The sequence below is a fragment of the Pelodiscus sinensis genome, chromosome 4 (genome assembly GCF_049634645.1).
Source record: "Pelodiscus sinensis isolate JC-2024 chromosome 4, ASM4963464v1, whole genome shotgun sequence".
NCBI lineage: Eukaryota > Metazoa > Chordata > Testudines > Trionychidae > Pelodiscus > Pelodiscus sinensis.
This window is the reverse complement of record NC_134714.1, coordinates 49,678,146-49,696,549: the sequence shown is the minus strand read 5'-3', so window position 1 is coordinate 49,696,549 and position 18,404 is coordinate 49,678,146. Positions and strand designations below refer to the sequence as shown.

The window sequence follows — 18,404 nt, the reverse complement described above, 5'->3', positions numbered from 1 at the left end:
TCCTTACGTATAACTGGTGCACTTATTTTGCTTTTCCTTCCTTGCTCTCAAAAGTACAGTTTTTCCTGTTGTGTGTTTCTTGAAAGGGGCATTCTTAAGAATACGAATAGTAGCTACATAAGCTGAAATCTTACAATTAGTGCTGGCAGTGTGGTTGTGATTGCATGATAATGATTGACTTTGTATGTCTTCATCATTAAGCAGAGTTCAGCAGGAACATAAGTTATGTAAACTCCAATTTGTGAAACAGTTTAGTTTAAATACAAAGAATAAATAACATTAAATAGACAACTAAAAATATTCTCAGAATAAATAAGATGTCATGAAAAGGTTAAGGAAAACGTTATTAAGAACACATATATTGTACTTTTTACTTTTTCAGGGTTTTATTACTCCCTTTACATCTTTTAACCTTTTTTGTTCAAGTCCCTTTATTTGGATGAGCGTGTCTTCCAATAAAAGAGATACAGCAAAATTAGTATGACTGCTACATGACAGCCAAAGTTGGAAACTGTTCTATTTGCTCAGCTGTAGTGGGCTTGTTGTAACATGCTGTGTAGGAACAACAGAGGATTTTACATTTCTGTTTCAGATATTTAATTTTATGAAGGCACTTGACACTGAAAGGTCCTTTTTTTGTCCCCCGGTTTCACCCCTGCAACTCCCATTGTAAAGTTGTACAGGCATATGCAAAGAGAGAATTAAACCCTGTTTTTTTATTTGTATTTTTTGCAGTTATGACTTGAAGAGGAATAGAAACAGCAAGTTGAAATCTATTGTGTATTTATAGGAATTGAGATATATCCTTATGATTTTGACTTTTTCATGTTACAGTATATCAGTTGCTTACCTATCTTTTTTGCAATCAGAGAAACAGCCTTAACTAGTACTGGATTACATATTTATATCAAAGATCACACTGCAAATGCATTCTTTTTCAGAGAAGCAGGAAAGATTATGTAAAAATGGTGACCACATGTTGACAGACTGCATGATTTAACAAAACCAAAGGCAATCATTTCAAAGAAAAATGTTTTATTTTCTGCCAGCAGAGTATAATGGAGAGAAATTGGCTGGTATTATTTTAAAAAATTGCTCAAATCACTGTAGTTAGTGTAAAATTGTCTATGGAACTATTTCCTGTAAGTTAACCAGACATATGATTGTATCCTTTTTATTTTGAATACTGAAGCTCACAATTCATCTGTCTTCTGTAGAGCCCATCAGGTATAATAGCTCTTTGTGATGGTTCCTGTTTTCTCCTTTCTTCTCCCTATCTAAACTCCCACTCACAACCCTCACAAAGCTAATACAATTGCTAGGTTTAAGCATCATACAGTAACTACCATTAGCTGTCTGTGTCATTGAAACTATTTCCCATTCCAGACCTTGATAATGTGTTTCAGCCATGCAAGTCCTAGGATGGAATTAAAATGGGGTTGATGCTGGTATGCAAATTACCAATTCAGCACCAAAATTGTTGCTGGTTTAACTGATTGAATTCATCTCTCTGGTGATTGGCATTACACAGACTTTGGTAGGATTCTGAAAAAAATACTCAATATTGGTCTTAATTTCAATGGGTCAACAAAATTACCTCAGTGTATGCCACCTTGTGTCAACCTGGTTCAGCATGTGTCTGTACTTCAATTTGTTTTCCTCTGATGTTAGTACCCTGTTTCAGTGATGCAGTAAAATCACTTCCCTGTGTGACACTGAGCCATGGTAGACATAGTGTGAGTGTAGATGCTGTATTACCATATTGATCCTACCCTTCCTTCAGCTGCTGTCCCACTGTGCTGGAAACTGACTGCTTTGGTCACAAATGTAAACTCTACTTCCTAAGGGTCATGGAGATTAGGAGACCCCCTTTAAAGCCCTGTGAATTTTTGGTTGTCCAGCTTGGCTGGGACAGGATAGTTTGGGAATTCTGGGCCTGAGGCAGGTGGGGAGGAGATGCTGTACATACACATTTATAGAAATGTGCAGACAGACACAGAAATGTCTATGATCAGATGGCACAGGGGATTCAGGAGAAGGAGTGCTGTGTGAAAGTGAAGGAACTGTGGCAGGTGTTTCAGAAGGATTGAGAGGCTGTCGGTCTGGTGCTGAGCTGCCAACTTGCCACTCATACAAAGAGTTTCAAATCATCCTTGGTGGAGATCCCACCATCACCCTGCAAACCACTGTGGCTATCTCAGAGGGGCCCACGTCTCAGGCTTCTGCCATGAACAGTGAGATTGAGGAGGAAGAGGTAGAGCATGGGGGGACATGTGACCAGGGGTCCAGCTGTGCTGTGAACCAGGGCTGCACTCCAGCCCAGTCAGTTCTTGCGGTTAAGTACAGGTGAGCCCAGTGCTCGGGAAGAAACCTCAACTAAGTCTGTAAATGTATTTCCCATTACAGTGATGTACTAATAGTGCTCCCCAACCTAACAGAAGACAACTATTGACTTTTTATTAATTTACAAGAAGAGGTCACATTAAAGCAAAGAGAGGTAGAATTACTTGCTTTTCATATCCACCTAGAGATAAGCAAGGAGTAGGGTGCATGTGGAGCAGTGTGTTTCCTGGAGGTCCGCTGCAATCCTCTTCTGAAGCTTTCTAGCACAGTAGCCTTGTTTTCTCCTCCTCCGTTGGACACTTTCCCATATTATACCACTATAACTTTGTCAGGCTCCATTGTAGTATGCAAACTAGTGGCATACAGGACTGGGCAGATTCATAACACAAGCAGAACCTGTTCTGTCTGTGACTTTGTCGTGCTTGAGAGTGAAATATCAACTAAAATCACTGCCTTTGGAAAATGATGCCATTGTTCACTGTCATAGCCCATAGTTTCGCTGATCAGTTCCCTCCTCTCCCTCACCTCTGGTGAGCCATATTTTCCATGATTGGAGCTGGGAGTGGCACCATGTACAAGCAATCCTGAGCAGAAGTGTGAATAAGCAGTTCTAGTTGACTACTTTAAGGGGACAAAGGAAGGGAATTGTGAACCATAGATTTTGCTTTCTACTGACACGGTACCTCCATGTGTTTTATCTGTAGCTGCTGCCATTGCAGCCTTGAGGGATTCCCTCTGCCCAGCCACAGAATTCATGAGCCAATTGAAAAGAAAGAAGAGGCACTCAGGGTGATGACATGTTCAGCCAGATCATGCAGGTCAGTTCTGCGTCAGACTGTGAACGCAGGGCCTGGAGGATGAATATTTCAGACAGGAGTGAGCCTCAGTAGGGAAAAGGAGAGAGAAGGAGATTATCCAATGGGACTCCTCAGGAAGCAAACATAGGTGCGGCAGATTCTTGTGGATCTACAGGTTCAACACTTGTGGGCTTGCCTCTCTTTGCAGTCCATGGAGAAGAGCATTACAGATTGCTCCTTAACATTCCACTTGGCCTCAGGGGCCACTTCGCTATTCTATCACGTCAGGGGACATTGAGCACAACCATAGCTTCACATACTGACCTATGAGAGCCATGGCTGCTCTGTGATTAGTTAAAATGGACTCATAGGATTTAAGGTTAGAGTGCTTTTCCCTTTCTGAAGTTCTGATCCATAAACGTATTTTTTTAATTTAATGGCTTTTAATTTGCAAAGAACTTTTTGTGATGTTTTCATGACTTAGTAAAATTCTATTATTTAGAAAATAATTTATCTTTATTAGCTCCCAACGTACACTTCAGAATGCCTAGTAGTACTTGAAGCACCCACTCATCCTATAAGTTACACAACTTATAGGATGAGTGACTAACCAGAATAATGCTCATAAATACGCGGCAAGCACCACAAAATTAATGGATGCATTGACAACATTATATTCAAAGATTCTCTCTAAGCACCATGAAATCCCTAGCATATCCCAAAACAGCAGAGCCAGGTAGAGTCTAATTCATCACAAAGTGCTCTTTCAAACTTTTCCTGATGCATGTAGCTCTCTTTTAAGTTAATTTAATAGCTCTTGTGTTGGGCTGCTCAAACTCTGCGGACAGCTGCTCCACCTCTTTTCTCCACCCTGATGTCAACTTTCCTTCCTTGCATGGTACACAGTAGGCAACTACAACTACTGGGATAATTTTTCCAGCGATCCAATCAAGAGTCAGCTAATTATATCAGCATCCCTTCAATTTACCAAAAGCACATGCAGACGTAATTCTACACCTGCTGAGCTGGTAGTTAAATCATTTATTGGTGCTATTGAGATGGCTGCTATATAGCTTCATGAGTTAGAGGGCAAGGGGGAGGCTGGCTCTCTTGGGATCACTATTGGCATATCAACATAGCCATTAGCAGGGCTCGCTGAACTGCGGCGAGCCTTGCTCGCCAGCCGCACTGTCTGGCGATCTGTGCATGCGCAGATCACCCGAACCTGGCTCTTCTGGGTTGCAATCTACTCGTCCCGGGCGAGTAGATTACTAATGGCCAGGGCTTGACAAATAATGCAATCTTCCATTAGGGAAAGAAAGTCCTAGCTTGTGACTTTCTGAGTAGTTCTGTGCTCTTAAAGATCTGTCATGCACCTTTCCTGATCAGCCAACACTGATGTTAGTTAAGTATCCTAGGTTGCATAACCATAGAAAAGTAGCCCTTTCAGTTGATGTACTCTGTGGCAAGGTGATCTGGTGTCAAGTTGGGGTATGCATTTCATCTATGGGCACCACTATTTTTGGGAACCCCACTGTTGCAAAACCATCCACCATACTCTGTATATTGCCAAAAGTCACAATTCTGTATGAAGGAGACAATTAATTGTCCTACACACTGGCACACCAAGAGACCCCCTCCCCCCTGTCCCTGCATTATTCTCCTCATGGAGTTTTATGCTGACTAGTAGCAATCTGGCATTGCAAATTACTGTGGTGGGATCAGTACTCACCTTTTCACGGTCTTTGAAGCTCTGTTTTTGATCTCCCTACACTGGTGGGCAAACTCAGCACACAGGTCCAGGAATAAAAAACAGGACTATGTAGCACTTTAAAGACTAACAAGATAGTTTATTAGGTGATGAGCTTTCGTGGGCCAGACCCACTTCCTCAGATCAAATAGTGGAAGAAAATTGTCCCAACCATATATACCAAAGGATACAATTTAAAAAAATGAACACATATGAAAAGGACAAATCAAATTTCAGAACAGAAGGGAAATGGGGGGGGGGGGAAATGTCTGTGAGCTAATGATATTAGAGGTGATAATTGGGGAAGCTATCTTTGTAATGGGAAAGATAATTAGAGTCTTTGTTCAAACCTAAGTGTAAAGTGTCCATTTGAGCATGAATGACAGTTCAGAAGATTCTCTTTCAAGTGTATTCTTAAAAGGCCTTTGAAGCAGGATGCAGGTAATCAAGTTGTTGAGACAATGTCCTTTCTGGTTGAAATGGCAAGAAACTGTTTTTTCTTTGTGATCCTGTCTAATATCTGTTTTGTGGGCATTGATCCTTTGGCGAAGTGTCTGAGATGTTTGTCCAATGTACATAGCAGATGGACACTTTCGGCACATGATAGCATAAATTATATTTCTGGATGCGCAGGAATATGTGTTCTTGATCTTATAACTCACTTGGTTAGGTCCAATAATGGTATCAGCAGAATGAATATGTGGACAAAGCTGGCAACGGGGTTTGTTGCAACGGAAGGTACCCGGGTTGGTATTAGTGTGGTATATCCTGTGGCTGTTGGTAAGAATCATCTTGAGGTTAGGTGGTTGTCTATAGGAGACTATGGGTCTGTCTCCCAGAGCCTCCTGGAGTTTAGTATCCTATTCCAGTATAGGCTGTAGTTTATTGATAATGTGTTGGACAGGTTTAAGTTCGGGGCTGTAGCTGATGACAAGTGGTGTTCTATTGTTGGTTTTCTTGGGTCTGTCTTGAAGTAGATGGTTTCTAGGTATTCGTTTGGCTCTTCCAATTTGCTTTTTTATTTCTCCGGGTGGGTAGTTGAGGTTTATAAATGCTTGGTAGAGATCCTGAAGTTTCTGGTCTCTGTCAGTGGGATTAGAGCAGATGCGGTTGTATCAAAGGGTTGGCTATAGATGATGGAGCGTATGGTGTGTTTTGGATGGGAGCTGGAAGCATGTAGGTAAATGTATGAGTCAGTGGGTTTTCTGTAGAGGGGTGGTGTCTAATTTTCCATTGCTGATTTGTACTGTGGTGTACAGGAAATGGATCTCTCGTGTAGAATGGTCCAGGCTGAGATTGATGGTGGGGTATAGGTTGTTAAAATCTCTGTGGAATGTCTCCAGTGTTTCTTGGCCATGTGTCCAGATCATAAGAATGTCATCGATGTAGCATAAGTAGAGAAGGGCTAAAAGGGGACGGAAGTTGAGGAAATGTTGTTCTAGGTCAGCCATAAATATTAGCATACTGTGGGGCCATGTGTGTACCCATGGCTGTGCCGCTGATCTGGAGGTATAAGTTGTTCTCAAATTGGAAATAATTGTAGGTGAGAACAAAGTTACATAGGTCTGCTATCAGATTGGCAGTGGTGTCCTCTGGGATAGTGTTTCTAATTGCTTGTAATCCGTCTTCATGTGGGATGTTGGTGTATAGAGCTTCTACATCCATGGTGGCAAGGATGGTGTTATCGGGGAGGTTATCGATGTTTTGTAGTTTCCTTAGGAAGTCAGTAGTATCTCGGAGATAGCTGGGGGTTTTGGTTGCGTAGGGTTTGACAAGAGAGTCTACATAGCTGGATAAACCAGTAGTGAGCGTGCCGATACCAGAGATGATGGGGACGTCCGGGGTGTCCAGGTTTATGGATTTTGGGAAGCAGATAGAACAATCCTGGTCGGGGGTCAGAAGGTGTTTGTGTGGATTTGTTCCCGAGTAGCTGTAGGGAGGCTTTTAAGGAGACAGTGTAGTTTCTTTTGGCATTCCGAGGTGGGATCAGAGGAGAGAGGTTTGTAAAATGTGGTGTTGGAGAGTTGTCTGGTTACCTCCTGGTTATAGTCGGCCTTATTCATAATGACCACAGCAACCCCTTTGTCAGCTGGTTTGATTAAAATGTCCAGGTTGTTTTTGAAACTCTGGATGGCATGGAGTTTAGCGCGGCTGAGATTGTGTGTCGCTTGTTGTCATTTGCGAATAATGTCAGTCTGTGCGTTGTTGCGGAAGCTTTGTATATAGAAATCCAGATTGTAATTCCGACCGTCAGGGGGAGTCCATATAGAATTATTTTTCCTTTGGTGTTGATAGGGGGGATTTGGTAGGTCAGATTGATGTTTATTGTTGGTTTGGAAATATTCTCAGAGGCGGACGTGGCGAAAAAAAGCCTCAAGGTCACCACAAAATTGTATCCAGTTTGTGGGGGATGTGGGGCAGAAAGAGAGACCCCGGGATAAGACAGACTCTTCTGCTGGGTTGAGTTTGTAGGTGGAGAGGTTAACAATATTATCCAGGGGGTTGAGGCAGTTGCTGTTGTAGCCTGTGGTGTGGAGCAGTTTAGAAAGTTAGTTGTCTTTTGTTTGTTGTAGGGAATAGAAGTATGTATAGATTTCTTGTCTGGTGGAACAAAAGGTCCAGGAATGTGGCTTTAAACGTCTGAAGGTTCTGATATGATCCCAGCAGTCAGTACTCATTTTTTGTGGGCCCAGAAGTGGCACTCCACAACTGCATCTGTTCTGTGAGTGCTACCAACAGTCTTGAATAGTTTCTCATTATGTCCCATAGCATTCTACAAAATCATTGTTCTCTGATGATGTCGTTTTTCTTGTGTCTCTGCAAATGCCAGGGGATTGTATTTGCAATGTTTGTGACAATCCTGCACAACTGTGCTGGCCTCATGCTTCTGTGTGCTGATTTATGAGATATTTTTGAAAACATGCAAAAATTATGAGATAGAGATGACATTATGGGATGGGGAAAGTTGCACCCCTTTGTTCCCAGCCACCCCTTTTGATCCATTTCTGTCATACTATGATTTGCCAGTATTTCCCAAAAGACATTGTGTTGGATGGTGGCATGCTGCATACTGGAATATCTATCCATGGTGCACTGCACCATCCATCAGCACCAACGCTCTTGGTGAGTATGCACAGTGGTGATGCAGGTATACATACACCTGTACAAGCAAACTACTAACTGCAGCAGCTTTATGACGATGGGTGTAGGCAAAAGTCTGTGGTGTGGAGATAGTTAGAGTACCTGAATTGCTTCATGAGACTTGGACATCATTGTGGATAATGACCCTTTGGGAAGCTCAAGATTTCATGAGTACAATAAGAATCATAACCATGTAAGTAGGTGCAAGGTCAGTATCCAGAACTTCTAGTGGTGACAAAGTTAAACTACTAATAAGGTGGGGGTGCATAATGGTCAACATGTTTATCCTCATTCTGAATATCCTCACTGGGAACAAACAGGTGGAAAGATTTGCATGTTGTTTACAAATTATATTTTCCTGTGCCCAAAGAGGAAAGATATGGAGAGATGTGTTGGAGAAACATTGGCTCAAAATAACTAGAGAAAAAAAGTATATGGTATGTAATTCCAATTGGTGAACACTGAACAATTAGTATTGAAACTAGGCCTAAATGTCAACAGTGATGACAAAGTGCATATTCCTTACTTTTGATTATACGCATAGCAAATCTGAAAATAAAACCATTCCTGTACCTTCAGGAGATGAGCTCAAAAGGTTTCTGAAAAAATTCTTAATTTTTCAAATACAGAAATATTTGCAATACTGGATAACACCAGACATATATTGACTGCAGTATAATGCCGTTGGTGGTCCAATAGTACGCCTGACTAATTATTAAAGGTCGGAGAGAGAGAGAGAGATTTCCTTCCTGACCCTTCTGGCAATCGGTGTTTTTCCTTTAAATGATGCACAATTTCAATTGTCATTGAACGATATTGAGTCCTGTAAGTCTGTTGTGTGTACCTTTTAACATATTTTCATATTCCAAAAAGTAAAAAATAGCTCTGTGATTTCATAGCAAACTTTTCACATGGAAAAAAAATGTTTCTGGGGTGAGATCCATCATTAAAATATTTGTCTGTAAAAGTAAATTCTTGAAAAAAAAAATTACATGAGTCTGAAGTTAGAAATGGAATTTTCATCAACCATAGCTGTAAAATTATTGCCATTGTGCGATAATTTGGCATGTATTGACCACTATCAACAATATTCTTTGAGAAAATGTTAACTACAAAATGGAATGTATATCTATTAGTGTTGAACTTGCTAGCCCTTACATACTTATATATACATTTTAACAGTAAATGAGCATGGGGATAGGAGCAGGGGGAAAGGACATAGGATAGATTTTGTGGAGTCTTACCTTTTTGCCTTGATTAATTTGTTTCATATTCTAAAATTTTGTTTCCAGATATGTTTGAACACTCACACTATTTAGTTTTGTTTTATCTCAGGCTATGTCTACACTACGAGTTTTTCTCGGCAAAAAATATGCTAATGATGGAGTCATTTGCATGAGTCGCAATCTCATTTGCATATATTCTGCTGATCCCTTTTTGCGCTGGGGTTTTCATGCAAAAACAAGCAGTGTAGACATTTTCTTTTTGTGCAAAAAACGATTTTTCCTCAAGATTGGTAAACCTCCTTTTTTGGGGCATAAGGATCTTGTGGAAAAAAGGGGTTTTGCACAAAAAGAAAATGTCCACACTGCTTGTTTTTGCGCAAAAACGGATCGGCTGAAAATATGCAAATGAGATTGCGAATCATGCAAATAAGTCCCTCGTTAGCATATTTTTTGCCAAAAAAACTTGTAGTGTTAACATAGCCTCAGTGTTTTCCCATTTTTCCCTTACTACCTAAAGTGGCAGAATTATCAGAACAACCGCTATATGACACATATGATTCTGTGCAAAGTAAACTACGTAATCAGAGGCCTAGTTAACTTCCTACCAATCTATAAAGAGACACACACACATCCTTCTGCCTGTCCTGGTATGTAGGGGATGCTTTCCCTGTCCTCATCTTGGTTGTAAGTCTCTGCAGCCTTAGGTGATCTGCTTCTACATGCACTGGGAGTTCAGGAGATACCAGCAAAAAGCATAATTTTTCTAGTCGGAAGGTAGGATAAAGTTGATAAGGGAAGGACAGTTAGCTTATGTAATTCCTGTAAGCACTGTACTAAGGCAGAGCTACAAATAGTCTCTTGATGAGGATTCAGTTAAAGTAAATCCTGTGCACCATCTCTGTTATAATTACTTCTTAAATCCCTAAAAAATCATGATTATGCCTTAAGAATTCTGAGATTATTTAGAGATTATTTGTTAGGTGTTTTTGGACTTTTGATATTTTTTAACTCCACTGGCCATCTGCAATGTGTGTGTCACACTTCTAAATTTATAGTGAGTAAGGCAATTCTATCTCCCTTTCACTAAAAGATTCAACAGGGGTTTGGACCCTGCAGTGCAAGGAACTATACAAACACATAGAAGGAGACATTCCCTACCCTCAAGAACTTGCAGTCTAGTGTAAAATATAGTGATGAGTGGGTGTAGGATTTGTCAAACTCATTTTATATAATAGGGATTACCAAATTTTTGTCTGATGGATAGAGAAATTTCATCTCTTTGGAACTGAACAGGGTTCAAACTTGATGACTTGTAGGTGCAAGCTCTAAAGTTCATTAATAAATGCACCCTTCCATTCAATCTGCTATAAATGCTACTCTCAGGTCTTTGAGAATGAAGTTTGGTTTCTGGAAAGCTAAGTCTATTAAATCAAAGTCTAGCATTTTTGAAGCTTGCACAGGTAGCAGGAAATCTATACTAGCTATACCTATACTATACTTATACTAGCTGTGATAAATTCATATTTTTCCTGCCCAACCTTTCCCCTATCAGCACATCACAAAGGTCTGAGCACTCAGATCTCATATCTTCATTGCAGACATTTTCCACATCAGCTATAGAAGTAACTAATAGGAAACAAAGAGTTGCATTTGCAAGAATTGGCATTAGCATACCTATGGTATTTCATTAGTTACCCCTATAAAGTACTATAGTAAAGTTAATATTTAATCAACAACTTCTTCATATGTTCATCAGTATATTCTCTTGGCACATAGCTCTTGGTATTGGTAATTGGAATTACCTGTGCTCACTGACAGGAGAATACTTTTCATTTTGTTTTGGACTAAGACCTGTAATGCTAAATTTGTTTCCAAACTTCAGTCGGGAAGAGATCAGTGCAGGAAATTGCTGCTGTTCCACCAAATTAGCTTCTCAGATAGCCTTTTAATTGGAGCCCATAACTCAGATTTTTAGTATTTTAGGAAGGTGAACAATACAAATTGAAATACAGATATTTTCCAGTAAGGGCTCAGTTCAAAGAAGGCTTTTATATACAGATGAATCTGCTAACAAATAGCATGTCATAGGATAATGAGGCCGTGTTTTCTACAGCAGTTTCACATTTCCAAACTACACTGCTGTGAAAATAAGTGGAGTGTTTATCCGTTCACTCTTAAACTGACAAATCTCTGTTAAAGACCAGTGTGCCCATTATAGAGAGAACATATGTATACAAAAAAAGTCACAACTCTAAACCAAGAGCCCACCACCCCCATTACAATATATTATGCTTGTTCAGAACATTCATTTCCATTTAAGTATTCTTTTTTAATGGAGAAGACTTCAATTTATGTTTAAGAACAAGTAAACTATAGTACTCTGACAGCCATTCACACTTAATTCTGTGCATTAAACCAACAGCATTCTTTTCCACAAACATCCATTGTTAGGACAATGCTCTCAGACAGAATTTATGAGAAATGGAATTATGTTACCAAGGAGATAGCATTTACTATAATGAAGAGTAGATCCTAGAAAATGGCCCCTTTTACAGCAGCTCAGAACAGAGCCACAAAAGCAATTGATTGGTCTTGGCATTTAGTCTTATATCAGCTGTGTCATCCATAGCTTCAGGAGTGAGAACACTAATCTAAAGTGACATTTCTGTTCTGGCGGGCTTTTCTGCCCTGATGAAAGCAATTACTTCATTCCTAAATGATAATTTGCAGGAGTTTCAACCACTTTAATTGATAATTTTTTGTTCTGAGAAGTTCAATTGTGAAGTGATTAGCTGATTTGGTAAATAGAAATTTAAGGTGTGAAATGTACAAGTTGCTCCAAGGTAAAGTGCTGTTTGTTTGGTGCTGCAAAATTGCTTGATAAAACTGCAGTTTCTCTATTATCCTCCTGACGCTACCAATTGCATGGTTTAAAAAAAGATCACAACACTACAATTCAGTTGTGGAATTTGGGTATGAGCCAAACAGTACAATTAAAAGATCTGATGTTATATGAGCATATTTAATTGCTGTTTGAATTAAAATCTACAACGGTTAAAAAGATTGTGTAGGACATTGGTTAGACATCCTAAAAAAACTGATAGCTTTCTATTATTTCTGTTCTAATAACTCACTTTGAAAGTAAATCCTGTTATTTAAAACATTGCAACAAAAAAGGCTGATTGGTGATGATACACTTATTTTAATAAGATTCAGACACCTTTACTGAGGGAGAGACTGAGACCATGCATTTACCTGAACCACTTCTGAAACACAACTTACATGTGACTATCAAAAGCTTGAGTTAATATCTGTGTTATTTTTAACAGCATATAACATCTTGTTTACAAAAATTGTTGAAATCTTAAAACGTATTTTTGATTCATATAAGGAAAGGTGACATTTAAATGGTATTCCAGTGCTATGATATTTTCTTGTAAAGAGAAAAATAATGGTCATTTCATGTGTTAAATGAGAAATATAAAGCAAAAATGAAGGTCAAACTGATTTAGCACATCAAACAGTCTTTGTCAGCCAAGCTTAATATATCCTGAGTTTGTGGAACAAATGAAATTTTGCTGCTATGTTACACTTTGCTTCCAAACAACCATTACAACTGGTTTTATATATTGTGTGAGCATCAGACCATCAAACAGTGCATCTTTACTGACGTGTTGCTGCAGTGATGATCTACAGCAGCAATCTGCCATTTATATAAGGGCAAAATGTGCATCTATATTTAGTTGTGAAATTGGCCTATTATACTCTTGATGTTTACAGAGGCTAACATAAATTAATGATGACAGCTATGAGCAGTGCATTAGTTAAGCAGCAGAGTTCTTACCTTGAACTTGAAGATTCCAGCTTCAACTTCCAGCATATACTGTGTAGCTTTCCTCACACTTTAAAGAAAGGTTTCTGCAGTCATTACTTTTTCCTGGACAGCATTAAAGGGCTTCAATTTGTGGAATATGCTATTCATGACACTATCAGATAATAGTTTTGTTTACATTTTAGCTAACTTTTGCCTTTGCAAGAGCACTGATATTTATGGCATGGAAAAATGCATGCCCTGGAAAAGTGTTTGTTCATGCACTGGGCTTGATTTGATTGACTTTGAACTTAGTCCGATGACAAATATATCTTGTCTGATGAGAAGAACTGTTTGGAAAGACACTCTGGCTCAGTAGATTATGTGTGTTGCACTTTAAATCCCAAAGTCTCCTCAAGTGGCATGTGTCAAAGAAAGTATAGATATTGTAGTAACTGTAGATTCTACTGCTATGACCAGAAATCTGACCAAAGAGTAGAGGATATTCAACAGTTCAGGAGTTAAAATCCTGGAGTTTTTTTTAATGAATTTGTGATAATTGAATTTTTAATACAGGTTTGTCTTCCTCCTTTCAGGTTACATGCTGGATTAATTGATAAACAGAACTGTGCAATGCTAGGTTCTCCTAAGCAAACAATTAGGATGTCCTAGGATAATCAGATGTCCTTTTTCTTAAAGTAAAATGATAAACATTTTTTACCCCATTCCTATCCAAATCGTCTGAGAGTTTTTTCCATTCATCTAAAAATATTATTCTGTGCTATATGATAACATTCTTTTTAGTAATCCTAACAGTTTTAAAACTCTGAATTAGGATACCACCTATAGGAAAGGGGAGATATCTGGATCTGATACAGTACAAAGATTTACCAAGAAAAATAATAACAGGGCTAAAAGAAAAGCTGCGAGGGAAAGAAAGTTCAGAGGTTAAGTCAGAAAAAGAAACACTATCCAAAGGAATCATTGATAACAGAAGAGAATTTAGAAATGAACAAAATTTTAGGGTGGCTTAGGTTTTGATTTTGGTATGCTAACTGTATTTGTTACAGTTTTGCAAAATCAGGCCTGATTTTGATTTTGAATTCAGGTTCACATCCTATAGAAACACAGCATATTTTGTTATATTTTCCTCTGCTCGAATATAACCGTTACACTAAAAAAATCCTCTTATTTCACAAGTACTCCCTTGCCAGTATGATAATGTAAAAAACAATAGAAAAGCATGGAGTATTTTAGCATTTGTATTGTTGTCTCCTCTATCATTAGTGATGGTGCAAGTTGAGTGTCCCTGTCTGCTTGCCTTTACAATGTTCACAAATGTGTGGTGAATCTGAAACCTTTCCCCTCGTAACACACGACCATGTGTAGTTCTGTGCCCATCATCTAAGGTCTTGTAAGAAGTTCTGATTGTAACGTCCATTTAGTACCTGTAATCATGGTAATTTCCTGAAATACACTAAAAATAAGGTTAGAGCGAATAACCAAAATGACTCACAAGCACTTTTGTGTCTTCTGACGTTCAATAAACTTTTCTTAACAATAATATTACTTTGTACAGGTGAAGCACTTTCCCTTCAGAGATCTCAAAATGATTTAAAAACATTAATGAACAAGTCTGTAAGTATTATTAAGAGTATGATTTTATGGAGGTTTGAAAGTCACACAGTTTACGACTTCCAGAGACTTCTGTGACTTCAGCCCACAGTGATCAGGAGCTGTGCATAGCAGAGGCCCCCAGAGAGCACCAAGCTCCAGTGGTCATCAGAGGATGTTGGAATTTTAACCTCCCATGGCTGGTAGGAGCCCCCAGAACTTCAAGCCAAAGCTCTCTGCAGCCATGGCGTGGAGACACCATAGCTCCCCATTTTTGTCTCAGGTATTTTTAGTAAAAATCACAGGCAATAAAGAAAAAATCATAGAAGTCCATGACCTGTGCAAGAATTTTTTCTAAAGATATCAGTGACAAAATTTTAGCCTTAATTATTACTTGCTTAAATGATTTACCAAGCTCACACACAAATGTTGCAAATCTAAAAATAGTGTCTAAAAATAGATTGAGTGTCTCTTCATTGCTAGTATTGTGCTTTGACCACATTTGTCTCTTGGGTCTAGGCGGGTAGAATTCTTGACACAAGTTCAAATGGAAAAGGCAGATCTTTGCCCCTATCTATAGACATATGCAACCAGGCTATGTCTAGACTGCAGGCTTTTTGCACAAGAACAGCTGTTCTTGCATAAAATCTTGCAAAATGCGTCTACACTGTATGCATGTTCTTGCGCAAGTAAATTTACAGTAAAGCATCAGAAGAGAGGGCTTCTTGTGCAAGAGTTATTCCTCTTCCTACGAGGAATAAGCCTTTTTTGTGCAAGAGCTCTTGCACAAGAAGGCAGTGTGGACGGGCAAAAGGGGTTTCTTACACAAGAAACGCCCATGGCTAAAATGGCCAACAGCTTTCTTACGCAAGAGAGCGTCCCCACTGCCATAGATGCTCTTGCACAAAAGCACATGGCAATGTGGACGTGCTCTTGCACAAGAACTTTTGCACAAGAACTCTTGCACAAAAAATTATTGCGCAAGAAGCATGCAGTGCAGACATAGCCCCAGAGATGTTCACCACATTGGAAGAACCAGTATTTTTAAGGTCAGTTGTCATAGCTGACCCATGGCTAACTGACCTCCTGTAAGATCAGGAACCATATGCTCTGCTGCAGAGGGAGATATAAAAGTTTGTTGTTACCACTTTGTCTTGCACAAACAGCTTCCTTGTTGGAAGCTCAATAAGAATGTCTGAAATGTAAAAAGGACCAGTCAATGGACATTTACATTTTCCCCATGTTTTTTTTTCTTTAGGTCCTGTAGCCCATTACTTTCTTTTTTTATATGCAACCTTCATTCTCCCAATTGTTGCATTAATCTGGTATTGGATTGCACTGAAATATACCCTTTAAGAAGCCACTGTGTCAAATATATACAGTGTCCAGAAAGTTTAGATATATTAGTTGCATAAAAACATAAGAAATCCTTGATAGCAGATAGTTGGATTCATTAATGGGCCTCCACCAGGACTGTTCCAGTTTCTGTCTTCTAGTTTAATTAATTTGTCACAGGTCACTGATTCACTGGGATTATCAATAAAGTTAGAGAAGGAGACGTTTATATGCCATAGCACTGGTGGTCATTGACAAAAGATTATTATAATGGTGCACTCAAACATTAATAGCCAACTACTGCACTCACCGACTGATGTGAACCAGCTTTAACTTGCATCTTCGTTGTCTTCGTCTCCCTGAGCTCAACAGCCAAAATTATTCTAGTCAGAAATGTGGGTAAAAGAGGCAATGATAAGAGCATGCTAAGTTAGGTCAGAAAGTGTGACAACCTCTCTCTCTCTCTCTCTCTCTCTCTCTCTCTCGCTCAAATCAGACATAAATTAACCCATCTATGTTGCATAGGTCTGACTAAAGAAGAGCAATACAGTGATGTGGCATACTATAGATTAGTGATAGTAAATTGAATACAAGATGAGAAATTGTATTTCTAGTATATACATTGTATAATTAAGAAAAAACTACGTTTAGTAAGTTATATAAGCAGCAGTGTATGTTTACAGTGCAATCCATTGATAAGTATCATTGATGTAAGTATCAACCGCATATAGTGATCAAAACCACTGGGACAAAAATAATTCCTAAAGTAACTAAACTACTTTGCTTGTAACATCATACTGCCTCTAACCTAGTTACCTGTTTAACAAGTAGAGGTATTATCTTGGCTACATCAGAAAACGTACAAAAAATGCAGATAAGTGAAAGTCTGTGTTCTTTAGTGGTAAGAGTTGGGGCAAGGAGTCAGGACGTCCGGGCTCTACTTCATTCTCTGCAAATAATTCACAGTGTGAGCTAGCACAACTCACACAACCTTTGTATGTTTTATGTTTGCATGTCCCCTTTTGTACATATAATATCTCTCAGATGACACAGTTGCTTTGAGGCTTAAGTAAAGAATGTTTATAGTGCACTTCAAGATCTTTAGATGAAGGAACTATAGAAATGTTTTAATTATCTGTTTTTAATGATTAGATATAAAATGATTAGACATTAGTAGCTATTAAGCATTACTGTATCTGGTTTTGCCACTAATAAATGAAATCCATATTTCTATTACAGGCTTAAGAAACTCACTAATTAGAATAATAGAATCATAGGGCTGGAAGAGATCTCAGGATGTCATCGAGTCCAGCCTCCAGCCCAAAGCAGGACCAATCGCAACGAAATCATCTCAGTCAGGGCTTTTGTCAAGCAGAGACTTAAAAACCTCTAGGGATGGAGATTCCACCACCTCCCTAGATAACCTATTCCAGTGCTTCACCACCCTCCTAGTGAAATAGTTTTTCCTAATATCCAACCTAGACCTCTCCCATTGTAATGTGAGACCATTGCTCATTGTTCTGTCATCCGTCACTACTGAGAACAGCCTCTCTCCATCCTCTTTGGAACCTCCCTTCAAGAAGTTGAAGGCTGCTGTCAAATCCCCCCTCACTCTTCTCTTCTGTAGACTAAATAAGCCCAAATCCCTCAAGCCTCTCCTTGTAGGTCAAGTGCTCCAGCCCCCTAATCATTTTTGGTTGCCCTCCGCTGGACCCTCTCCAATGCATCCACATCCTTTCTGTAGTGGGGAGAGGGGCAGAATTGGATGCAGTATTCCAGATGTGACCTCACTAGTTCTGAAAAAAGGGAAATAATCACTTCTCTAGATCTGCTGGCAATTCTCCTCCTAATGCATCTTAATATTCCATTAGCCTTCTTGGCTACAAGGGCACATGGTTGACTCCTATCCAGCTTCTCATCCACTGTAACCCCAGGTCCTTTTCTGCTGACTTGCTACCTAGCCAGTCGGCCCCCAGCCTGTAATCATGCTTACTTGAATTTGTGTGTATGATGATCACTGGCAACACTGTAAAGTTCTTCAAACAAAAAGGTGTAGGATTCTGGGGTTTGCAGTGTCTGCAGGCCTTCTTGTGAAAACCATAGGTACGGGAACTAGAGATACGGAAGGGGTGCTACAGCAGCCCTATGTTTTACATGGGGCCCCAGCCCTGAACCTGGATTTCTACTCCCCAGTTCTTATGGGGCCATTCAGGAGAGCTTTAAATGCTTCCCAGCTGATTAGAGGAGCAACTACACCTAGGTTTTTTGTTTCTATTGGTGATTCATATTCACACATACCTTGGTGCACACAAACATTTATTGTGCATGTGGATATAAAAAATCCACACATGAATGGAAAAGATTAGAGGAAACATTGGAATGAACAG

General features: G+C 39.3%; 1 protein-coding gene across 7 annotated transcripts in view; it reads left to right on the top strand.

Moving 5' to 3' along the window:
* Window positions 1–18,404, top strand: part of NPAS3 (neuronal PAS domain protein 3) — an 888,952-nt gene that overhangs the window by 222,942 nt on the left and 647,606 nt on the right. The window contains exon 1 of one of the 7 annotated variants that reach the window (XM_075926950.1): window positions 2,516–3,161. The exons of the other annotated variants lie outside the window; for them this stretch is intronic. Within the exon in view, the coding sequence (XP_075783065.1) occupies window positions 3,031–3,161 (131 nt within the window). The 5' untranslated portion in view covers window positions 2,516–3,030. Of the gene's footprint in view, window positions 1–2,515; window positions 3,162–18,404 lie in introns of those variants that run through there. 7 annotated transcript variants of the gene reach the window in all.